Source organism: Manis pentadactyla, chromosome 3 (genome assembly GCF_030020395.1).
Source record: "Manis pentadactyla isolate mManPen7 chromosome 3, mManPen7.hap1, whole genome shotgun sequence".
Taxonomy (NCBI): Eukaryota; Metazoa; Chordata; class Mammalia; order Pholidota; family Manidae; genus Manis; species Manis pentadactyla.
In genome coordinates, this window is record NC_080021.1 from 147,418,964 (window position 1) to 147,443,635 (window position 24,672).

The 24,672-nt window shown below is 38.6% G+C and overlaps 1 protein-coding gene across 6 annotated transcripts in view; it reads right to left on the reverse strand.

The window, feature by feature from the left end:
- Positions 1-9,293: 9,293 nt before the first annotated feature.
- Positions 9,294-24,672, reverse strand: part of GCNT1 (glucosaminyl (N-acetyl) transferase 1) — a 29,621-nt gene continuing 14,242 nt past the window's right edge. For 4 of the 6 annotated variants that reach the window (XM_057498572.1, XM_057498575.1, XM_057498571.1 and 1 more), the window contains 2 exons: positions 12,501-12,649; positions 9,294-11,419 (listed from right to left, as the gene is read on the reverse strand). In XM_057498572.1, coding sequence (XP_057354555.1) covers positions 9,993-11,279 — 1,287 coding nt within the window. In that variant the 5' untranslated portion in view covers positions 11,280-11,419; positions 12,501-12,649 and the 3' untranslated portion in view covers positions 9,294-9,992. Of the gene's footprint in view, positions 11,420-12,500; positions 12,650-17,000; positions 17,130-24,672 lie in introns of all 6 variants that reach the window. The other 2 variants (XM_057498576.1, XM_057498574.1) reach the window with 1 other exon arrangement.

The window sequence follows — 24,672 nt, forward strand, 5'->3', positions numbered from 1 at the left end:
GCAGTGGCTCTCCTCTGTCTTAGGAACAGATTGTCTTGGCAATATTTTCAGGAAGCCAGCACTCAAGAACAGGAAGCTTGGAAGGTGGCAATACTCTAGATAAGAGATGATAAGGGCTTAACAGGGCTTAATGACACAGGAGCAATTGAACAGAATCACTGTTAAGAGGAGAGACTGTAGTGACGGGCTGTGAGCACACAGCACTCAAGGATGCCTTTTGGGTTGGTAACTTCAGCAACTGGGTAGATCACAGAAGGGTTTCCCAAAGTAGTACCTGTAGTTTGGTGGGTGTAATTCAGTATATGCATTGACCTGACATAATTGGAACCAGCTTTGTTGAGCTTATTCTGATTTCTGCCCATCTCCAAGCACTACCTACAATGACCCCCTCAGAGGTGGGAGGGCCTGGCTACAAATAATGTGAGTTAGGCTTCTCAGGTTCCATAAGAGGATGCCAGCCCCATGTACTGCTCCATTAAAATTCTCTTCTTAATCAGAAACTTCACCTGGGCCTACTGTGGTACCCCTGTTCGTTCTCTGTGCCTGCCTTCATGCCAATTTCTGAGTGGCTAATGCCCAGAAAACATAAATTCCACTCTCAAAGCACCGATGTAGATTTTTCCTGAAGATTTGGGGGGAAAGACAAAGGTAAGGTGACCGCGTCATCCAGAGCGTAGCACTCAAAGTGCTGGGTCCCAGGAATCACCTCAGTGCCAGGCAAATCAGGATGGTCTGTCACCTGAGCTCAAGGAGAAAGTTGGGACTCCCTTTACAAACTCTGCTTACTCTCAAGTTCTCCTCCTTGGCTGCAGGTACACCCACTGCCCTGCCCCCAAAGGCAGGTCTTTCCAGTGGGTGCCTCCTCTCCTCACATTCCTTAACAAAACCTGTCAGTTTGCATGATTCTGTTCACAACACTGAAGCCAGCCCAAAGGCCCGAAGGGGCAGCCACACAAACCTATAGTTCCTTGCATTCCAGGGCTGCCCTTCTTTTTGTGTGTGTGAGGTTCTTTTTATTACATTAGCTCGAGAAGCAGTGGTCAGCCACAGGAAAGTAGGGTTAAACAGAGACTGCTGGAAATTGGGGTTTAGTACTTGTCATACACTTCATACCCAAACATTTCCCTCTCAAACCTCCCATGCTTTCTGCAAGTATTAAGACTGACAGGACTTCTTGAAACCACTCCTTTTGTGGCTTCCAGACTCCCCTCTCCTGCCTTTCCTCTGACCTTTAAGACAGTTTTGGCCCAGGATTTCTCACCAGCTTCTGCTCCTCAGCTTTGCCCTCATGGAGCTGATGCTCACCCCACTTCTGGCTTCCTTTCTTTCTCTCCTCTCTCCACACAGTCTTGGAGAGGATTTCAGCAAGATGTAAGGGTTAATTCTTTTTTTGTTTCCACCCTTTACTCCTCAATACATTTGCTTGTTTAAAAACAGAAGCACTAGGGTTCATCCAATAACAAGTTAACATCCAAAATATATAAAAATTATATAAAAATATAAAAAATATATGCCTCAACACCCAAATAACCTAATTAAAATATGGGCAGAGGACCTAAACAGACATTCTCCAAAAAAGAAATACAGATGGCCAACAGGCACATGAAGAGATGATCCACATTGCTAATCATCAGGGGAATGCAAATCAAAGCCACAATGAGATACACCTCACACCAGTCAGAATGGGCACTATCCAAAAGACAAGGCATAATAAGTGTTGGAGAGGATGTGGAGAAATGGGAATCCTCCTACACTGTTGATGGGAATGTAAATTGGTTTCAACACTGTGGAAAGCAGTGTGGAGGTTCCTCAAAAACTAAAAATGGAAATACCATTTGACTTAGTAATTCCACTTGTAGGAACTGACCCGAAGAAAACAAAATCCCTGATTCGAAAAAATACATGCACCTCTATGTTTATCACCACAATATTTACGATAGCCAAGATATGGAAGCAATCTAGGTGTCCATCAACGGATGAATGGATAAAGAAGATGGGGCACATATACACAATAGAATATTATTAAGCCATAAAAATACAAGAAATCCTGCCATTTGCAACAACATGGATAGACCTAGAGGGTATTATGCTCAGTGAAATAAACCAGGTGAGGAAAAGACAAATACCATATGACTTCACTTATTTGTGGAATATAAAAACAAAGTAGAACAGAGGGAACAGAACAGCAGTACATTCACAGAGACTGAGATGTGACTAGTGGTCACCATGGGGAAGGGGTTCGGGTGGGTGAGTAGGGAAGGGTGAGGGGGTTAAAGGGGCACAAAAATTCTCAATCATAATATAAGTTGGGCACAGGGGTAATAGTACAGCATGGAGAATATAGTCAATGATTCTATAACATCTTTGTATGTGGACAGTAACCACACTAGGGGAGAAGATTTAATAATATGGGTAACTGTTGAACCACTGTTGTATATTTGAAACCAATTTAAGATTGTATATCAATGGTACTTCAATAAAAAAAGAAGAGTACTACACCCAAAATAGGGAGGGATGTGGGGACGAAGATAGTTGAGATAGTATAATGCGAATGAAGAGACCAGAGAAAAACATTGTTTTAAACATGCCATTTGTTAAAGATTTGTGCACTTCTCTGACTCCTTTGTAAATTGGGCCAATGGTAGCACCAACTCCAAGTGGGCTGTGAAGTGGAAGGAGGTAATAGGTGAAAAGTGGTTAGAACATGCAGTAAGGAATTGCTCAGCAAATGTTAGCTGTTACTACTGGTTCAGTGGGCTTTAAGGAACATATAGGAAGGGGCTTTTTTTCTCTGGGTGGAGGAGTAGGGAACACTTCCCCAAAAGAAAATATTTCTCCTTTGAGCCAAGTGAAATGATGAATTCTTTTGGGCCAGAAAGAGTTTATTAATAGTCTGATGACAAAGAAAGGAAATTATAAATACCCAGTAATGTTTAGGCTAGTGATTAGTTCTTCAGAAATAAATCCTTTTTAACAAATCTTTTTTTTTTTTAAAGCATTCGTTTCTGTTTCCTTGCTTATCTAAAGGTTGTTGAGACTTCACATGACATGTACAAAATTCTGGAGTTAAACAAGATCCTCCTCCTTCACCATTATTGTTCATCCAAGTTACGCCCACAGTTGGATGTCTGGATGGATGCTACCAGAAAGTATGAACAGTTCTGAGTCCTCCTGCTGAAGGGGAACATTTGTGTTGCATCAACATGCAGCTGAAAGAACCAGGCCATCCTCACGTAGTGAGCAATTTAATTAACACTTACCTGATATCAGACAATGAAATTCCATATAGACTCTAATGAGCTAGAAGCAAAACTGCTGTCAATCTCAGCATCCTGGGATCTTGAAGCTAGCTTGACAGCACCCTAGAGTATTGGGTAAACTCTTCTGGTTGGTGCTGCCTAAGTTCTCTCCACCTAGGATATACAATCCGAGTGTCTTATAGAGTTATCCAGAGTGTGAGGATTGGACACATTACTAAGCATCAAAGCTTAAATCAAAGTATTTCTGTGGGTGAAAGAGGAGTGAAGAGAAAGGAGAGCCCCTCCCTCCCCCCATAAAGGCTGGGGGTGAGGAGCCTCAAGACTCCCTAAGGCAAACCATATGTGGAAAATGCTCCACATTTGGCAAGGAACAATTTTATAGAGCTGGAGGAATATCAAGATGTGGTCTTTCAGGGAAATTCTGAATGTTCTCTTGTGTTTGGTATCCTTTTTTTTTTTTTTTACATAATTGAGATCACATTATATATAGTCTTCCAATGTGTTTACTTCTGTTTAACTGACAGTAAATCTCCATGATGTTATGCACACTATAAGAACACCCCATCATACCCCATTATATGAATGTAAAAGTACACAATTATTCTTCCATCACTGGAGAATTATGTATTTTTACATTTCATCACAAATAAGGATATGGCAAACATTGGGTTTAAATGTGATTTTAGAACAATTCTCTGATTACTCCCTTAGGATGTTTTCCAATAAATGAATTATTAATCAAAGAATCTGAATGTTTTTAAAGGCTCTTCATGGGGTCAAATTGCTTTTCTGGTGGCTTTACCACTCCTCCCTATGGTGCGAGGAGACCTTCTCAACATGGTCTCATAAGTACTGAGGATGAATATTAAAGCAAAAACAAAAACAAAACCCCTGCTAATTTGGTAAGTAAAAAAATCAATTGTTTCCACTTGGATTATTTTATTGAATTTCAATTTCTCACTAGCCACTTGTAATGCCCTTATTTCACTTACTGTGAATTGTTACACCTTTTGTTAATTTCACTTTTGGGCATCTTAATGCTTTTTAGAAATATATTAGTATAAGGGGTTGGAACGGCAATGGGGAAGGAAAGACCACTCACTGAAGGGTACAGGGTTTCTTTGTGGATAATGACAATGTTCTAAAACTGGGTGTGATTGCTATACTAAAAACCATTGAATTGTAAACTGTAAATGGGTGAGTTGTATGGTATATGAATTATATCTCAATAAGGCTGTTTAAATAGTAGCATAATTTCCATATTAAAGTATGCAGCCTCTCTCTTTCAAACTTTGTCAGCAAATGCTTCAATTCTGATTGCCTTTTGCTTTCTCATATTCGGAAGATACATACACTTGGTTAAATCTATAATCCATTCCTTAATGAATCCTCCCAGTGCTTTTATTTGGAAAATTCCATCCCATGCAGATAGTTGCAACATGTTGTTCTAGTTTATTGTCATTCTTAATCAATCTGTATTTTGGTATAGATTATGAGGCTATAATCTAATGTCCTTCAAATAGGTACTTTCTAAGCCAGCCTTTCCTTTAGTGTATGTAAAACAGCATCTACTTCTATGTCATTGCTAAACTGGTCTTGAGTTCAAGTGTAAATAGTACACTTTTCATATGTTTTAACTTTAAAACATGGCTTCATATCTATTACAAGACTCTATTACTTTCCTCTTTCAAAGTATTCCTAGCTAACCTTGCATTTTTTCTTTCACATGAAATTTAGAACAACTTTTTATCAACCCTTTGAAAATATGATTGAACTTATATTTAACAAATGTACTGATCTGGGAAGAAGAGGCATGTATAGCGTATTTGGTAAAAGCTAACTAGCACAATGTATTTTTCCATCTATATGGGTCTTTTTGTCCCACAAACACCTTCAGTTTGTCTATACGTTTACAGAGCTTGTTGCCATGAACAACAGTAATGCATTCCCATCATTCGTAAAACGTTCTTTGCTTGAATATGGAAAAATGATTTTTTTGAATATGGAGGTATTTGCTCATTTCACAAAAATTCTAAAACAAGATTCCTGGGCTTTCTACTTGGACAGTTGTATCATCTGCAGTAATAAAAACAGTCTTTTCTTTCCCAATAGTTGTAACTCATTTCTAGTTTGGGTCTTACTACATCAAAAAATATTAAATCAGCACTCTAATGACAAGCCTTGAAAACTTTAACAAAGCACATACTAAAAATTAAATCTTTGGCAAATGGACTCATAGAGTGTGAAATAAAGAAAAGCTGGCCACTACACTGGGGATCTCCAAAAGTATTAAGGCCTAAATTTTGAAGGTTTCATTAACTCTGGAGTCTCAAATGGTCACCCATGAAAAACTAAAAACTGTCTCTCAGTTAAGTAAAAGGCTAAACAGTTTGTATCCGCCTTCCTGTTAAAAGATAAGCAAAATGCTTATTTTCCTCTTAATTTCCTTCTGGTCAGATGCTCGCAAGGATGTGTATTGCCCCTAACTTCACTTTACATCTTCTGTATACCCCTCTGAAGTTCTCTCTCTCTTGCCTATCTCTTTGAGGATATATGACTTGGGCTCTTTAGAACAAATCTCCCACCTCACCCATAGAAGTAGTACCTTCCCAGGTCTAGGTCCAAATGCTGGCTCAAATTAAACTGTTATTTCCAAGTGCTTTTAATGAATTTTTTTTTGTTGACAAAAAGATATGTATATAAAGCTATCAAGCTTGAGAAGGATCTGAGGTTTATCAGGTTTGTCACTTTCTAGAATCTGTGTCATCTAAAAGGGACTTAAAGCACTTCCAAAAGAGTTTAAGAGATCAATGAGAGGCCATTTACAGAAAGCCCTCAGTATTTGGGGGGCAGGTGTGAGGTGAGCCTTTTTCCCTCAGCTGTTCCCCCACATGCACACCTCCACAAGAAACAGATCCTGTTAGTTTTGTGGCCATTGAGCTGGAACTGACTGGAAAACTTCTCCCTCAGGAGACACAAAGCTGGAGCTAGTAATGCCCTAGAATGTAATACTGGCTATTAAGTTAGTCTTCAAAAGCTCCCCCTCTAAGTCTTTTCACACAATCTGAGTTAAATTTTTCTGCTTTGGCCACATTCTGACATTTCTGCCTATAGTAGTAATCCTGTATTTTAACCACTACTCACACACCACACTTGTGCAAAGTACCACATCAACTATGAGATTTAATACTTAAATGCTGGTAGCTCAGGAAAAAAAGAATAATGTGGGGACAAGACATGGTTTCTGAGTTGCTGATTTTAACGGTGATATGACTAGTTACATATGCATTCAGGCACACCCACATTCAAAAGACCAAACCTACAGAAGCCACAGATCACCATGAAAGCGTTGAATTTATTTTATATTTAATATAATGAGAAATGGTTTTTTTTTTTCTAAGCCAACTGGAAAAGTCCAGCTCAATTGACGCTACAGATGAAATGAATTAAAACATGGTTTCCTTCCCCAAATAACTACAAAAGAAAATCTACTTGTTACCTCATTTAAGTGAATTGTACTTGATGAATGACACAAATACATGTTTAGAGACAATAATGCCTCACACTTGCAAGACTGAGCAGCTGTTTACCACTGGTCTGGGAAAAGCCTAGGTAATTTGCTTATAAAATAAATGTTTTTTTGTTTACTCTTGTTCTTAATAGTATTGGAATCTGATGCAGTACTTAACTAGAATAATCCTTCCATCAAAAAATTGCTGTTTATGTAAATCTAAGGATTTGTGAACAATTTCTATTAATTCCGTACGAAAACCCCTAAACAGCAGTAAATAGAAATTAGTGTTTAACAGGTGATATGTATGAAGCAATTTTAATAATTTCCATCTTTCCCAAAGAACATGGGCTTCCTTTTGAATATATAATGGGCTTCCTTGTGAAACCACGTAATTCCTTAAATTGCTTATCCAAGTAATATCAGTTTCATTTGCTTTAAAAATTATGCTGAAAAGTATAATAAAAGTCATCATATATAATCCCTATAACAGACATTAGCAATAGGGTAATGTTTAGACACCTCTCAGTAAACGCCATTCTAGAAGATACGGTGCCACAGTTACATCCAAGATGTAGTGAGTCGTTTTACTGTGGGGGTTGGGAACATGGACTGAAAAGCCTTGTTTTTATGTCTATATATATAGTGGTGAAAAATTCTTCAAAACCTGCCAACTTGAATGTAAATCAGATGCTGTCGCACTACAATTACAATGCTGAGATGAATAACTGGATAGTTGTTTTTTTTCTTTAATTTTAAATTTTGCTAAGTTCAAAAATTCATACATATTAAAGAAAACAGGGCATGATGTTAACAACCAGCGATTCCAGGTGAGGGTTATGTGGTGTTCACTGTACTATTGTTTTTAACTTTCAGTGTAGATTTGTGAATTTTCAAAACAATGAAAAAATGCACAAAACAGAACATCATGAAGGAGGTAAAATACAAGACTTAGAGACAAAGTATGTATCAGTGATTATAACTAGTTTTAGAGTAAAAAAGTGCCTTATCTTATAGACAAGTCTTTCTGCTTAAAAGAGCATGGGAGAAACATTACACATACATTAAAAGAACAAATTGGTTCAGAAGGCAATAGAGACAGAATATTTTACATATAATGCCCTCACTGACATCTTTTGAGTTTTTAAAGCAAGTATGGTTTTCTTGGTCCAACACTGGTTGCCATATAAAATTATGCAAAACACAGCAATACACTGATGCGCACATTTACAAATAAAGACAAAGGCTTAAAAAATGTGCAACCTTTGTTCCAGAGGATCCGTATAACAAAGCTCTCCAGAGAATGAAAATGTTTTCTAAAAAAATCTTTTCTCAAGTTGAATGCCTTAAAAATGTCTGACATTATGAATTTCTAATGTACCATATAAGTTGGCTCTATTTTTAAAATAAAGTACACAGTTTTGATTCTTGTTTTAAGTCTCAGATAAATGATAAAGCTCCACATTTCCTGTTAGATCTTTGGTGTACAGTATCAGTTTAGCAGAAGAGCAAGGTTTTGTTTTTGTTTCTTAATCTTCCTTTACTTTGAGATATGAGAGCACAAGAGCAACCTCAAATCACTTTTGTGAAAACATACAGTGAAAAATCATACACTATAAGAAATACTAATATTGAAACAATCTACCCCAAATCTAATGTTCATTCCCTTAAGATTTGCTGGGCTAAGTATGCCATGCGGAACAAGAACACACTTCCTCCTTCCTCAAAGGCCCTGAGAGGGAAGGAAGTACAATCCGAGGGTAAAGGAGCAACCAATGGCAGGTAACATGAGCAAGGGCAGCAGGCGCCAGGTCCTTTCCAATGGAGACACAGGGACGTTAGGGTGCAAGACTATGGGAAGTTGGACACAAGCAGACCCAAAAAGCGACATCCGTAATTTCTGGGAATAATGCTGATTCTGGTTTTAATCACGGACCTCAGAAGTCATCTAAGTATGACTTTTCTTCCCTGCCCACACCCCCATACCTATACTTCATCCTGTCTCAGCTCTCTAGGCCAATTACAGTTGACCCTTGCACAACACAGTTTTGAACTGCGCAGGTTCACTTGTACTTGTTGGTTTTTTTTCCCTAAAAACATATTGGAAAATTTTTTGGAGATTTGTGACAATTTGAAAAAACATCTTCTTTTCTATAGCTTTATTGTAAGAACAGAGTATACAAAACATGTAACATACAGAAACATGTTAATACCTGTGTTATCAAAGGTTTCTGGTCACAGTAGGCTATAGTAGTAAAGTTTTGGGGGAATCAAAAGTTGTATGTTGATCTTTACCTGTGCAGGGGGGTAGGTGTCCCTAATCCCCATATGGTTCAAGGGTCAATAGTGCTGTCAGTTGGATCCCACAAGAGAACCGGGCAGTAATACTGGGCACTATGAAAACAAGTTTTAAATAGTTTGATAGTAGAGTCTAGAGTGACTGAGGGGAGAAGAGAAACAAATACTTGTAAAACCTGAGTGTTACTCTGTAGAAACAAAAATAAACTCTATAAACAAAAATGTTTTTAACTTTTTAAATAATTGATAGCTTTTCTAATAACCTAAGATGATTCACAGAATCAACTAAACTAGAAACTGTTTCTTGTTGTTTTCTTTAAAAATGCATGTAAATTATTAGAAGCAAGAATTAGAAATAGTCCTGTTCACTCAACCCTGTTTTTGCAAGCTCCCTGAGATGGCATACATGGACACGCTACCCAGCACAACATACAGCAGGACGTAAATTACACACAAGGATCATGGAGAGCAAAGCAGAATTTCTATTTCAACAAATATAACCTACAAGAGAAATTATATCCTCACGATTGGTTGTGGAGACAGATGTATCCAAATCAGGAAAACCATTATACTTAAAGCTCTCCAAGTCATTTTGGCACAGGTTGAATCTTATCATTTCAATAAGTCCCTGAGCTTGTTTCACAGGCTGCTTTTTGTGTTCGGCCTCTTGCCCTCCCACCTGGGCCACCTCTTCCTAGAAGACCTTGCCACCCACTTTGGCCTCACATTAACTCTAGGTAAACGTTTAGCACTGTAACTTTTCTAAGTGACTGTGCTCTGCCAAACCATGTAGCGTCTCTGTAGAGTCTCTTCCCCAAAGGGTGCTCCCTGCAGTTTTCCTGGTGTTTATTAACAGGGTAGAAGAATCAGATGGGGTATGACTCAGGCATCCTTATTATTTCTAAACTGCCCACAGCAAATGGTCAGTGTTTTAACAGGTCCAGGGCTTTATGCCTCAGATGCTCATCCAAACAGTGGATGGCAAAGAGGTCGATATCTGTGTCAAACTTATTGGCAAACAAGTGGTGTGTACGAAGAATCCAGTTCAAGTCACCTGCTCCAAAAATGCACACAGAGCGCACGTGGACTCCGCTGCAGGGGGGGTAGGGGGCGCCCTTGGAAATGTCACCTTCAAAGTACTGCCACTTGACAAACCTAGCAATTGCATGCATGTCAGACATGTCATACTTAGAGCTCAAGGACAGTGAGCCTGGGACTTCAGGGATCCTTTGAATAGTGGCCCAGAGATACTCATCTGGGCTGTATGTGTCTTTTGCCCACTCCATAAACTTCTGGATTTTTTCGTTCTTGAGCACATACCCTACATACTTCCTAGTGACCACAAAATAGGCACTGCCTGAAAAGAGAGGCGTTTCAAGAGGGGGGTGCATTTTGTCAGTCCCTGTGTTGGTCAGCTTTCCGTCCACAACTGTATAATGCTTTTTCCACCTTTCTTTTTTATTGGATGGCATTTTCTCAGTTTCTAGATTGTTTTCGCCCATTAATGACTTGAGCTTCCTGACAATTTCCAGGTTGGTTTTAATAGGAAAATCCATACCGCAAAGATTGATCAAGTACTTCCAGTCTGCACTCATTCTATAGAGGTCCTGCATACAGTTGAGGTCAGCCTGGACCCGACTCCATGATGCGTACACCACACTCTCCAGCTGACTGGTCACAAAGACGTTACTGAAACAGGATGCAATGCCAATCACTGCAGCCAAGAAGGAATCCTCTGATTTTTTGTCCACGTGAATGCAATAGAAATTCTGAGGCATATAGATGGCCCTCAGGAGCCTGTCAAACATTTCAATTTTGTGATGAACCACTATAGAATATGCTATTGGAAACTCTGCCTCTTCTTTACTAAGGGGTTCTACGATATATTTGCGCCTCTTGATGAAAGAACTACAATCACTTGTCATGTTTATATAATCGTATGTTGTCCACCGAGAGCGCTTTCTGAATTCCACTGTTAGAATCTCAAGCTTTACCTTTTGGATTTCATCTATATCACCCAGTAAAACTTTGGTGCAATTAATATTACTACTGGGATTCTCTCCAACCAGCTCCAAATGTTTAACACTTATGAATTCGGGCTTTTGATGAATTCTTAAAACAGAGAAGGTGACTAGGGAAAAAACAAGAAGCAAGAAGTAGTATTTAGTGCGATAAGAAAAAAGTCTCCTTCGCAGCAACTTCCTCAGCATTTCAAACAACAGTCAGGGTTTTCCTTTATTAAGGGCAGGTCCCAGGCTTCAAGCAGTAATGATTTGCCTTGTTTTGTGGGCAAGACTGGTCAGTTTGCATTTATCAGAAGTGCAAAGGCATCTTGAAATGGAGAAGAGCACTAAAACAAAAATAGGAAAGACACATATAATATATATATTTATATTATATATATATAAATATAGTCCTACATGACATCTCTGGTTCAAAAGACTATCTTCTTTGCCACGAGTAGTGTTATAGGAAATCGGCATCTCTAGTATTACTGTCAGATTCCTAAACAAAACAAAACAAAAATGTTCAAAAAGCCAAGTACAAGGATGTGCTAGAACATCCCTACAATGAACATTTCACCTCTCAGTTACACTGAGATACAAAACACAGTTGAAGACCTAGGCTATAATTATTGAACTCGTGAGGTTTTTACCCTGTGCCAGTTCTTGCCTTGAAATCATTACTTATCTGGGTTCCTCCTGACACAGAGATTAATGTCCATCAATTGGCATCAGGAGCCTCAGATATCTGAAGAGATCAGATCCATTCTGTTATTTGCCAATTAAGGATTGCAGCTGCACTGAAGGAGGAGCTCAGAAATGGCTGTGATGTTTAAGAATCTTTGAAGGAAAAGCAGATCAACTAAACTTTCAAACTAGTTCAAAGAGACTCGGCTGAAATCAGACCAGATTTGGACCTGTTTTGGATTGATCCCAGTTCAGTTCCACAAGAGGCATCACAGGAAGAGAAGTCATGCATTCTGAGAGGGAGACCCAGCCTAGTATTTCCTACATTAATTATAACAGGTTATAATAATTAAGCCTTATAGAAAAACAACACTTATTTACAAATTATACATTATGACAGACTTTTTGTTTATAATCTAATTTCAGGAGACCAACCCACTTTTACTACATAAAATGTTTACAAATATTCAAATATTGTCTTGTTTTCAAAAATCAATTTTATAACGTGGCAAGTGGTTCTATAACTAGGTCCTGCTGTGCCAACAAAGTCACATACCATCAAATAAATGTCTCCAGACAGACTGTATTACAGAGAGTTTGATTAGTTTTGAACACCAGGATTAATACTAGAACTTGTAAATACTTACTTAGGAAATAAATTGCCAATATTAACAACACAGATTAAATGATTGACCATAACCAGTATAGGATAATGTTATGAGAAGTACTTGGGCCTTTTACCATGTAGAATTAAGGAGAGTCTGGATCATTTAGTTCTCTCACTCCAGGTAACACCCTGTGCCTATGTAGAGTGCTTCTCATGCCGCCAGGGTTCTTAAATATACCAAGCATCCAGCAATGGTGTTGTATTCCATGAAGCTTTTTAAAGCCTGTGAAATGAAAAGGGAAATGTGTGAAGGAATATAATGCACATTTGAGTATATACACACTCAGAAAGCATGCTGGTGAACTAATCCTACATATTCACTCATTTTCTCAAAATTATGGTTGGTTGATTTCTTTTAAAATTTACTTCTCTTTGGTCTTAACTTATTTTTTTAATGCTGTGTTTGTGGATTGCTAAAGGTCTGAAAACATCCTGTAATTTAGGTTGAGGTCTTTCAAAGAAAACTCAAGTAGCACATCCCAAATTGCAAGACCAAGAAGAGCTTAATGGTCCAAAATGATTGGAAAATCCAATATACCCTATCCCCACTGTGAAGATTCCCAATGCTCACTGGCTAACTAAAGACAATCCTGCAATTGAATTAGCAGCATATCTCTTCTTCTTAAATTACCTTGTCTACCACCCCAAACCTCTATTAGAAAGCAAAGATTAGGAGAGTCTGCTAGAATACAGTTAGCCTCTCAACTATTAAAACACCAGATCATAAAGAAAATTATGCCCTTAAGCAATTCCTGCCCTTAAGCCTCTCAACCACTAAAACACCAGATCATAAACAAAATTATGCCCTTAAGCAATGCCTGCCCCTTAAGGAAATATGTCTAATTATTAGATGATTTCTAAGCTAACTGAATAGAGATTTAAGTGTCCTCACACAATAAAGAATTCAGACTTTAGGAAATTAACCCAAGAAAGTCACTAACCAAACAAAGAGCCACAACAAACCTTGGGGAGGGCAGGTACACAGGTCTAATTTCCAGAGTTGACACATGATAAAATGTTCACTTTCAACAAGAAAATTACAAGACATGTAAAAAAAACACTAAAGTCTCACTCACAAAAAAAGTAGTCAATAAAAACTGTCTATAAGGAAGCCAGGTGTTAGACTTAACTAAACAAAGACTTTAAGTCAGCTAATATAAATATGTTCAAAGAACTGAAGAACTAAAAGAAAGTATGCAAATGACATTTAACCAAATTGAGAATGTCAATGAAGAGATACAAATTATAAAAAAGAACCAACAGAAATCTGGAGTTGAAAGTGCAATGACTGAATTTAAAAAATGACAAGAGGGGCTCAAGAGCAGGATTGAACTGACAGAAGAAAGAATCCGTGGAATTGAGGACAAGTCAAGTGAGAGTATTCAGTCTGAGGAACAAAAGGAAAATGAACAGAGCCTCAAAGACCTGTTAGACACCATTAAGCATATCAACAAATGCATAATAGGAGTTGTAGAAAGAAAGGAGTGGGGAGGGAAGGAGCTGGGAGGACTGCATGTATGAGCAAGGAAGGTGGAAAAAATACTTAAGCAACAGCTGAAAACTTACCAAATTATAATTTTCAAAATTAATCTACACATCCAAGAGGCCCAATGAGCTCCAAGTATGCAAAATGGCAGACAGTTTGGCAGTTTTTTACAAAGCTAAACATAAGCTAACCAACTCAGCAATCATGCTAGGCATTTACCCAAACTGAAAACGTATGTCCACATAAAAACCTGCATATGAATGTTTATAGCAGCTTTATTCACAACTGCCAAAAACTGGAAGCAGTCAAGATGTTCTTCGATTGGTGAATGGATAAACAAATTGTGGTACATCCATAACACTGAATATTGTGCAGTGATAAAAAGGAGTTATGAAGCCATGAAAAGACATATTGTTAAGTGAAAGAAGCCAGTCTTGGAAGTCTGTATGATTCCAACTACATGATAATATTCTGGAAAAGGTAAAACTATAGAGACAAATAAAAGATCAGTATTTACCAGGGGATTGGGGAAAGGAGGAACAGATGAGCAGGTAGAGAACAGAACATTTTTAGGGTGGTGAAACTATTCTGTATAATAGTGTCACACTAGTTACTTGATATTATGTATAGATCTGTACAACACAAAGAATGACTCCTCTTAATTACAATTCAATTACTAATGGTGATGTCACCATTAGTTTTATGGTTTCAGGCCTTCTATTTAGGTCTTCAATCCACTTTGAGTTCATTTTTGTATATGGTATGTAAGACATGATCCAGTTTCATTCTTTGCAGGTAGCTGTCCAGTTTTCCCAACACCATTTTTTGAAGAGACTGTTTTCAATTCAGAGAGAACAAGAAAAAGACAAGTCCGAAACACACACCAAGTTTTCTCACACAGAGTCTACTACAGAACTTGGCAATTAGCTTAACTAGTGTCCTAGAGAAGGTCCCTCAGTGGAACACTGCTGCCTTTCCTGAAAGAGAAGACTTTCTTGTGCACCTCACCATGGATTTTTTTAAGTAGAAAGACACATCCTTAGAAGACATAGTGGGAGAAAAGAAGGAAAACCAGTACCTATAGGCAATGGTTCTTAATGCACAGCTTTTTGAAATTAAAACTAAGAAACACAGAAATATTAAGTTCTAAAAATACTGAAAGGAAACTCTGGTCTTTTGTAGTGATGGTAATAAGGACATTTAGTCAAGGAAAAGAAGCATCAAATATGGTCATTAGAAGTATTCCAGCATAAAAAATGAACAACTCTAACCAGTCAGGATCAGGTGCAGCTGAGTACTTACTGAAACGGGAGGGCAGACAAAATGACCTGAGAGAGGAGGCAGCAAGTAAAAATTTGAAAAGCACATGGATGAAAGGTAACGGATTAAGCAGACACAAGAATCCAGGCTGACAGCGGAGAGAGCTCTGTTTATGCTACAGGATCCTCAAAAGGTTCAAGGAAATGGTGGCACAGATACCAGTGAGGGATGAGTGTTAAAAACAAGAAAAAGAAGAAAAAAAAAGTACTGACTGCCAGCTGTTTTCACAGCAATTGGCCTTCCACCCTGAAACCTGGCAAAGACCCAAAGTGAGTCCCTGCAGAAGTTCTCCAGACTGGGGCACACCAGGCATCACGGAGAGCTGGGCTCACAGCTAGGCAACAGTAGGACTAAGTGAGCCCAGGGACAAGGAATAGTGAGGTCTCCTTCTCTACTCCCAGCTATCAGCTCCCAGAAATTTAGCAGCCAAACCGACACAGGAGTTTTTTAATAGGAAATGCAACCAGGCCAAGACTTAAATATGCTGCTTACCCCAAATATTCAAAGGCAATAAACTGTGCAAAGGGGAGAAGAAAACTATAATATCTTCAGAGAGATAAGAAAAGCTATAGCATTCAATCAATCAGTAAGTGAGGCAGATTATAACTGTTTGAAAACAGACAAAACAAAACTCTATCCCCATATGCTCTTTTGCAATGTGAACTTGCCACCCCAAATCAAGAAGTAGTCAAAATTCCCTTCCCTGTGAATCTGGGGACACTTACATTTACACGGACCAGGAGTTTGTCAGATTTGTCACTATGTGGCCACTCAGGCTAGGTCATGTAAAACCACACAGCTTCTCCTTGGCTGTTGTGGCAAATTTGCTCTTCAAAAGCTTCTGTTCAGAACCAGCTTCCATGTTGTAAGAAGCCACATGGAGAGGCCATGCACAGGTACCCAAGTCAACAGTCCCAGCTGAACCCAGTCTTCAATTCATCCCAGCCCAGATGCCACACATGTGAGTAAAGAAGCTACCAGGTGACTCCAGCCCATAGCCACAAAGGTCTCATCTGAATTCCTGACCCACAGAATTTGGAGCAAAAATAAAATGGAAATGTTTGTTACTATATTTGGGGCAGTTTGCCTCACAGTAATGACTAGAACAAACAGGAAACAGAATAAACAGAACACCTAGCAAATAAAAAGATAGCTCTTAAAAATTAACGACATGGTAGGAAAAATTGAAAAACTCAATAGAAGCATTGGAAAATAAAGTTGAGGAAAACTCTCAGGCAGGTAGGCAAGTAGGCAAACTGACTTATGGAAAAATTAGGGAAAAAATACACTAATTTAGAGAACCAGACCAGATCTACCATCTGAATACGAGGATCTCCAGAAACAGAAAACAGAAAAAAATGGAAGGAAGTCGTCAATTAACAATTCAATAGGTTTTCTCAAAGTGAAGGAATGGTTTCCAGGCTGAGAAGTCCCTTGGAATATCAGCACAGTGGATGAAAACTGACCCACAACAAGGCTCATTCATTATTGACTCAATGTCTAAATATTGGGAAAAAGAATATTACACAGAAAAAAACCAATATCACATTATCACATAAGTTTCCAGTGAGTGGGGGAAAAAAGCCACGTGAAAAGGGTTCAGCAGCAGAGAATCTTCACATTTCATAAAAACCAACCACAGAATACAGATAATGGAGCAATGCCTTTGAGGGAGTAGGGAATAATATATATTTTATTATGAATTAACATTATATAACACTCAGAACTGGAAGTAGAAAGATTTATGTGAACAGACATTTATACATACCACTAAGAAAAGCCCAGATGTTCCTGTTCAGCCTGTAATTATACCTGGGACTCCTAGATAAGGAGAAAGATAAGGGCTCTGCACTGGCAAACCTTTGTTAAGGTTAAACTTGGTCCATGTAACTGTCAACTGTAATAGAAAGGGGTAGAATTCAAAACGGTGACATCTTTTCTTAACAGTTTCTACCAAAGTAATTCTGGTTTCAGTCCAAACCTATAGGTAACATAGATAACCTACTGCACCATTTTTTAAAGTACTGGAAATATTCTTAAAAAATGTATATGCATGCACGCACAAATACAAGGATATGCACACATTGGTGTGTCTGCACAGGTATGGATAAACAATAGCTGGGCGGATAAATCAGGGTCCAAAACATATTGCCTTTCTGCAGCAGAAAGCATGGTCTATATTAGTTCCCCTGAATACTCCCCCCTTCTAGAGCTCAATCTCGGACTCTCCAAGGAGTTCTGCAGCCCAGAGGCTGCTGTGACTGGTGCCCAAATGAGGCAGGTAACTCAGAGGATGGTGACTGAAGCAAGGGTACACAAACGGCACCCTGCAGCAGGCCATGGGAAAGAACAGGAAGCAGATAAGATTCCAAGGCCAGCTGTTGCCATTCAGGGTGGGGTCCTTTCCGCCATCTGTGCCTCCCCTCCTTGGCCTCCCTCATCTGGGGGGCCCTGGTCTCTGCCCCCACCCACAAGCTTGCCCTGCCAGGAGGGTGTGTCTGCTGCCTGAATGCTGTCTGTGACTTGCTGCAGTGAGCTGCCTAGCTTTCAGAGGTCTCACATTGAAACAAACTCCTAAAACCCCATCTGTACCTGCTTCTCTGGACTAGCCAGAGAAAGCTCTTGGGGTCCTCATACCTTACTCAGCACCATGACCAACACCACCAAGCTCCACAGTGTAGGTCACTGTCTCCCAGAATTCATCACATGGTTTTCTTAGGCTCCAGCTAAGGAACAGAGGCAAAAGGGGATCTTCTATGACCATCACTGGACCACATTTCCTGTGCCGCCTTTGGAAAGGGGGTTTTCTATATGAAATAAGGTATTACAATTAACACCAGAGACTGTACTGAAGAGAGGGAAGGGCCGAAACCATGTCTCCCTTCTTCAGATCTCCACATCCCAGAATCAGGCACAGAACGTGGCACAGAGAATCACTTAATTATGTTTGCGGAATGAATACAGTCTCTTTTAAGCAAAGCCCATATTCCTCTCCAAAATTTAACACCGATTCTTTCTCCCTTCTGAATATCAGAGAAGGTTTCTGTTTCTAGTCCTCTATATTTGCAACAAGGACTAGCCTATTTATAAAGCATATCTAAAAGTATGATCATTTTGAAGATGAAATGATAGTGAGTTTTTAAAAAGTCCAAACCCCTCAAATGCAAAAAATGCAATTAAAGAAACAGCATCGAAATTTTGAAGGCTAGTCGGGGTAAAGGTAACTGACTTGGTGATCTCAGAAAGCTGAATCCTAAAGCAGGATGGAATGCACAGCACAGCTCCCCTGGTCCCGCAGCGCCAGCCACCCCTCCTTCCTCCAGAGCCTGCAGACTTGATGGCACAACTCCTCTAGAAGCACAGAAGTGGAGTTAGAAACTAAGCCTGGTTGAAGATTTACTGAAGAGGAGGTTAAGATTCCCAGGCCCCTCCCCCTATCATCATAATCCAGCAAATACTCTTCCCAGGCACAGTAGAAGATTCTGGAAAATGTAAAACTGAGGATATCTGACCTGGAGAGTATAAAGCACAGCTGAGGGCAGAAGTACAGACCTGAAACAGAAATTAAGTCAAACTTCCTCATTTCCAGAATACTGGCAGGCAATTATACCCTCCAGGCTTATTCCTCAGAGAACAGAGAACCATAATGTACCCAAAGAAAATTCATGACCTAAGAGATTAAAAAAAAAAAACAAAACAAAACAGAGAAAAGCTGGAGAGGTATCAGTTAACCTTATCTATATAGCCAGCTACCATCCTTAGTCGCTTAAAACAACAATTCGCTATTTCTCCCTACTTTCATAATCGGCTGGGCTTGTTCACACCTGCATGTGGAACTGGATGTCAGCTGGAGTGCCCTCATCCTCCATAGGCTAGACCAGCTTCTTTATATGGCAGCCTCAGGGCAGTATTCCAAGGCAACAAATGCAGCAGCTCCAAAGCCTTGTAAGACCTAAACTCTAGAAAGTACACATCATTTCTGTCCCCGTCTATGGGCTAGAGAAAGTCACCAGGCCAGCTGCAATTCAGGAGGAAACAGGGTCTTACACCTCTGGATGGAAAGGGAAGAAAAACTGTATTGCAAAGGGGCATGTAGACTGTGATGGGAGGAATGTGAATGCATTAAATATTCTATCACATAGAGAAATTAAGATCAAGCAAAGAAATGAAAATTTCAACAAAATCCTGGTATTATCATCTACAGAGACATAAGAGAAACTACTGTAGCCATGAAACAAAAACAAGAGGCTACAAAAAAGGAACAGAGAACAAAAATGAGCCCTTAGGGATCAAATATGACAGCTGAAATGAAGAATTCATTTGAAGAGTTAGAAAATAACATTGAGGAAAGGCCCAAAACAATAGAGTACAAGACAAATAAATGGAAAACAGGAAAATCAGAGGATTAATACAGGAGATCCAATATTCATATAGGTGGTGCTCCGTAGAGAAAGAAGAAAATGAAGGGGAGAAATCCATTAAAGAAAGAATTGATGGAAATGAAGGACAGATTTTTATCAGATTTAAAGAGCCCTATTCATACCCAGCACAATAGATTAAAAACAGTCCTACCTAAAGATATGACTTGTGAAGTTTAACAACACTGAAAGAAAAAGAAGATCCTAAAAGTGTCCAGAGAAGTGATGTTAATAAGTCCAAAGGCTCTAGATTTTAAAATGGAATTGAATTTTTTAACAGCAACACTGAAAGCTAGAAAAAGGTACCTTAATATAACAGAATAAAATTTAACTTCTACCCTTGTAAATGCCAAATAGTTCAAAATGGAGTTCAAAATTCTGAAGGAAAACTATTTCAACCTAGAAATCCAAATAACCAGCCAGGCTAGTGTTCAGATGTGATGGAGTGTCAAGGTATTCTCATACATGCAAAGTTGCAAGCACCTTTTCTCAGCAGGCTCCTGCAAGAAGCACACTACCAAAAGATGAGGTGCACCCACACTGTAAATGCAATAACAGTAACACCATACTGGAGTACTTTATATGCTCCAGGAGCTCTTTTAGCGGTTTACCCAGTAATTCAGAATCTGCATGACAACCCTACCCAGATGGTACTATTTTCTAGACAAATTGAGGCATCAAGAGGTTAAATAACTACTGAAGTCACACAGCTAGTCAGTGGTAAGGGCTAACATTCAAATGTACACAATCTGACCCCCAAGTTTTTGCTATACTTCCAATCAAGAAAAAGACAGAAAACCCAATAATTAAGGCACCCCCCAAAAAAAGAGAGGCAAAAGAAGTTATCAGGATTATGGAGAAGAGAAGTATCAGGATATGCATGGGCCCTAGGATGCAACCGATCAGCTGATTCAAGTCAAATGGCTCTAGGAGACACTTCTTTAAGACAAAACTGAGAAAATTCCTGATGCAAATGAATGTATGTCAGAGATCTGACCTAGATTTAGTGTTGAGTAAATAAAATACATAAGTAACAAAAAAATATGAAAATAAGACATTACCTCTGGAGAAAACAATAAAGTGCAATAAAAGAAAAACCACAGTATGCTATTCTCTCTCAGCTTATACATGGTCATAACAATATAAACATTGAGTTGTTGGGCTAACAAATATTATAATATAGAGAGGACCACCAAACTATATTCATACTACTAGGACATCGTTCACACATTCACTCCCATTTTCTTACAAATACAGTGCAGTTTTCCAGAGGCTACATGTCGTGATTTCTCAAAAGAATGAGTGCAGAGGGTGAGTATTTTCTGTTTTCTACTAAGCTGTTTCCTATTAAGGCAAACATTAAAGAGATTTGCAAAAAAATAAAACATTGCTACTCTTCCCACTAACTTTGATGGAAGGGGTTTTCATAAAAGATATTACTATGTTAATATGTAAGGGGTTTATCATTATCATTTTCATACAAATACTATTTTTTCTCAGTTTTAATTTCTAATGGGATAAATACCAATAAATGTATTGGACAAAAACAGAAGCTCCTTGTGATCTTCAAGAAGTTTTAAATGTAAAGGGTAGTGAAAACAGGTTTTGGAACCACTGATGGGGAATGGGAACCATGGCTGGGAAGTGAGTACATGAGGGTAGGATTTAGAGATAAAACAAGTAAATCCTCTTTAATAGCAGAAAGTCAACAGGAAGAATCTAAAACTGAAAAATCTAGAAATAGCATAAGCATGTTATTTAGAGATTTGGAAATATATAAAGAAATCTGTAAAAGAGTTGAAACTGGCTACCTCCAGGTGTGGCTTCTAGGCCTCTATGTGTCTAATATGGTAGCCACTAGCCACCTGTGGTTATGGAACCCTTGAAACATAGTTAGCCTGTCTGAGGAAATAAAATTGTTTTTTGGTTATTTTATTTTAATTAATTAAAATTAAATGTAAAAAAATGGAAGCACTATAAACTATATTTGTGTTAAACACAACTTTCCTCTTTTGGTAGAACTCCATTTTACTTTGATATCTATATTGTGTAAGATACTAATTATTGCTCTATTATATCACATGTATAAGACACAGGCATCATTTTAATACCTCATTAAGAGCTTTGTAATACTGCATACATATTAAAATGATAAAGTTTTGCATATTCTGAGTTAAATATAATATTAAAATTAATTTTATATGTTTCTTTGACTTCTTTTTAATGCAGCTACTAGAAAATTACACAGGGTTCCCCTTGTATTTCTATTAGACAATGGGGTTCTAGGGAGTAGAAAGTTCTGGGGCTTTGGGGGAAGAATGCAGTTTTTCCTAACTACAGCTCTTTGTTGGGAGACAATTCTCCAGATCTCTCATATTTCTGCCTATCTTATGAGGCACTAATTGCCCTTTTTGTCCTCGTCTATTTTTTCAAAACTACTTGTATAGGGAATAGCCTGGAAAGATGAAGACAGAGCTTTTCTCCTTAACAAAGGGTATAAGTGTGCTTATAGCAGATACAATAAAGATAATGGCTCCTGAAGCAAAGGGAAAGCATGCTTACTGCCCACTGTTCAAGATTTGGGTCCCCTAAGAAAAGAGATCTTTTCTGTAATACAACCCACTGCGTTTGCAGGCATCATCTGCCTGTTCGCATTGCCTTGCAGGAACTGCCTTGCAAGACTCAAGAAAGTTACATGAAAAATGCCAAGACTATGCTACTGCTATTGCCAGTGGCAATAAACAGTCCATCTCTGGCCCAGGAGTCTCATATTTTCTGCCAGGATCCATGAAAACCATGACAGACTTGTTAGCCTTCAAGTAGGGTAGAATCTTAGACCTTTCATGGTTCTTGGCATGTGCATGGGAACATCTGCTTTTTAAAAAAACACACACTTATAACTTTGATTAAAATAAAGGCTACATTTTTCTAGAGTCTTAAAGGTAGTGATTAAAAGTAACAGCCATAAAGAGTCCTTAACCATATATGACAAACCCACAGCCAACATTATATCTAACAGCGAGAAGCTGAAAGCTTTTCCTTTAAGATTGGGAACAAGACAAGGATGCCGACTTTTCCTACTTCTATTCAACATAATACTGGAGGTCCTAGCCACGGCTATCAGACAACACAAAGAAATAAAAGGGATCCAGATAGGCAAGGAAGAAGGCAAGCTGTCCCCGTTTGCACATAACATGATATTGTACATAAAAAACCCTAAAGAATCCACTCCAAAACTACTAGATCTAATATCTGAATTCAGCAAAGTTGCAGGATACAAAATTACTGCACAGAAATCTGTGGCATTCTTATACACTAACAATGAACTAGCAGAGAGAGAAATCAGGAAAACAATTCCAATCACAAATGCATCAAAAAGAATAAAATACCTAGGAATAAACCTAACCAAGGAAGTGAAAGACCTATACTCTGAAAACTACAAGACACTCATGAGAGAAATTAAAGAAGATGCCAATAAATGGAAACACATCCCATGCTCATGGATAGGAAGAATTAATATTATCAAAATGGCCATCCTGCCTAAAGCAATCTACAGATTCAATGCATTTCCTATAAAAATACCAACAGCGTTCTTCAACAAACTAGAGAAAATCATCCTAAAATTCATATGGAATCACAAAAGACCTTGAATAGCCAAAGCAATCCAGAGAGGGAAGAATAAAGTGGGGGGAATTACACTCCCCAACTTCAAGCTCTACTACAAAGCCACAGTAATCAAGACAATTTGGTACTGGCACAAGAACAGACCCATAAACCAATGGAACAGATCCATAAACCAATGGAACAGATAGAGAGCAGAGATATAAACCCAACTATGTATGGTCAACTATTATATGATAAAGGAGCCATGGACATACTATGGGGAAATGATAGCCTCTTCAACAGCTGGTGTTGGCAAAACTGGACAGCTACATGCAAGAGAATGAAACTGGATTATTGTTTAACCTCATATACAAAAGTAAACTCGAAATGGATTAAAGACTTGAATGTAAGTCATGAAACCATAAAACTCTTAGAAGACAACATAGGCAAACACCTCCTGAATATAAGCATGAGCAACTTCTTCGAACGCATCTCCTTGAGAAAGGGAAACAAAAGCAAAAATGAACTCATGGGACTACAGCAAACTAAAAAGTTTCTGTACAGCAAAGGACACCAACAGAACAAAAAGGCATCCTACAGTATGGAAGAATATATTTGTAAATGACATATCTGACAAGGGATTAACATCCAAAATATATAAAGAACTGACACACCTCCACACCCAAAAAGCAAATAACCCGATTAACAAATGGGCAGAGGATATGAAGAGACAGTTCTCCAAAGAAGAAATTCAGATGGCCAACAAACACATGAAAAGATGCTCCACATCACTAATCATCAGGGAAATGCAAATTAAAACCATAATGAGATATCACCTCATACCAGTAAGGATGGCCAGCATTGAAAAGACTAGGAACAACAAATGCTGGCAAGGATGCAGAGAAAGGGGAACCCTCCTACACTGCTGGAATGTAAGCTAGTTCAACCATTGTGGAAAGCAATATGGAGGTTCCTCAAAAAACTAAAAATAGAAATACCATTTGACCTGGGAATCCCACTCCTTGGAAATTACCCAAAGAATACAACTTCTCAGATTCAAAAAGACATATGTACCCCTATGTTTATTGCAGCACTTTTTACAATAGCCAAGATATGGAAGCAACCTAAGTGTCCATCAGTAGATGAATGGATAAAGAAGATGTGGTACATATACAGAATGGAATACTATTCAGCCGTAAGAAAGAAACAAATCCTACCATTTGCAGCAACATGGATGGAGCTGGAGGACATTATGCTCAGTGAAATAAGCCAGGCAAAGAAAGACAAGTGCCAAATGATTTCTCTCATTTGTGGAGTATAACAATGAAGCAAAACTGAAGGAACAAAATAGCAGCAGACTCAGAGACTCCAAGAATGAACTAGTGGTACCAAAGGGAAGGGGTGTGGGAGGGAGAAGGG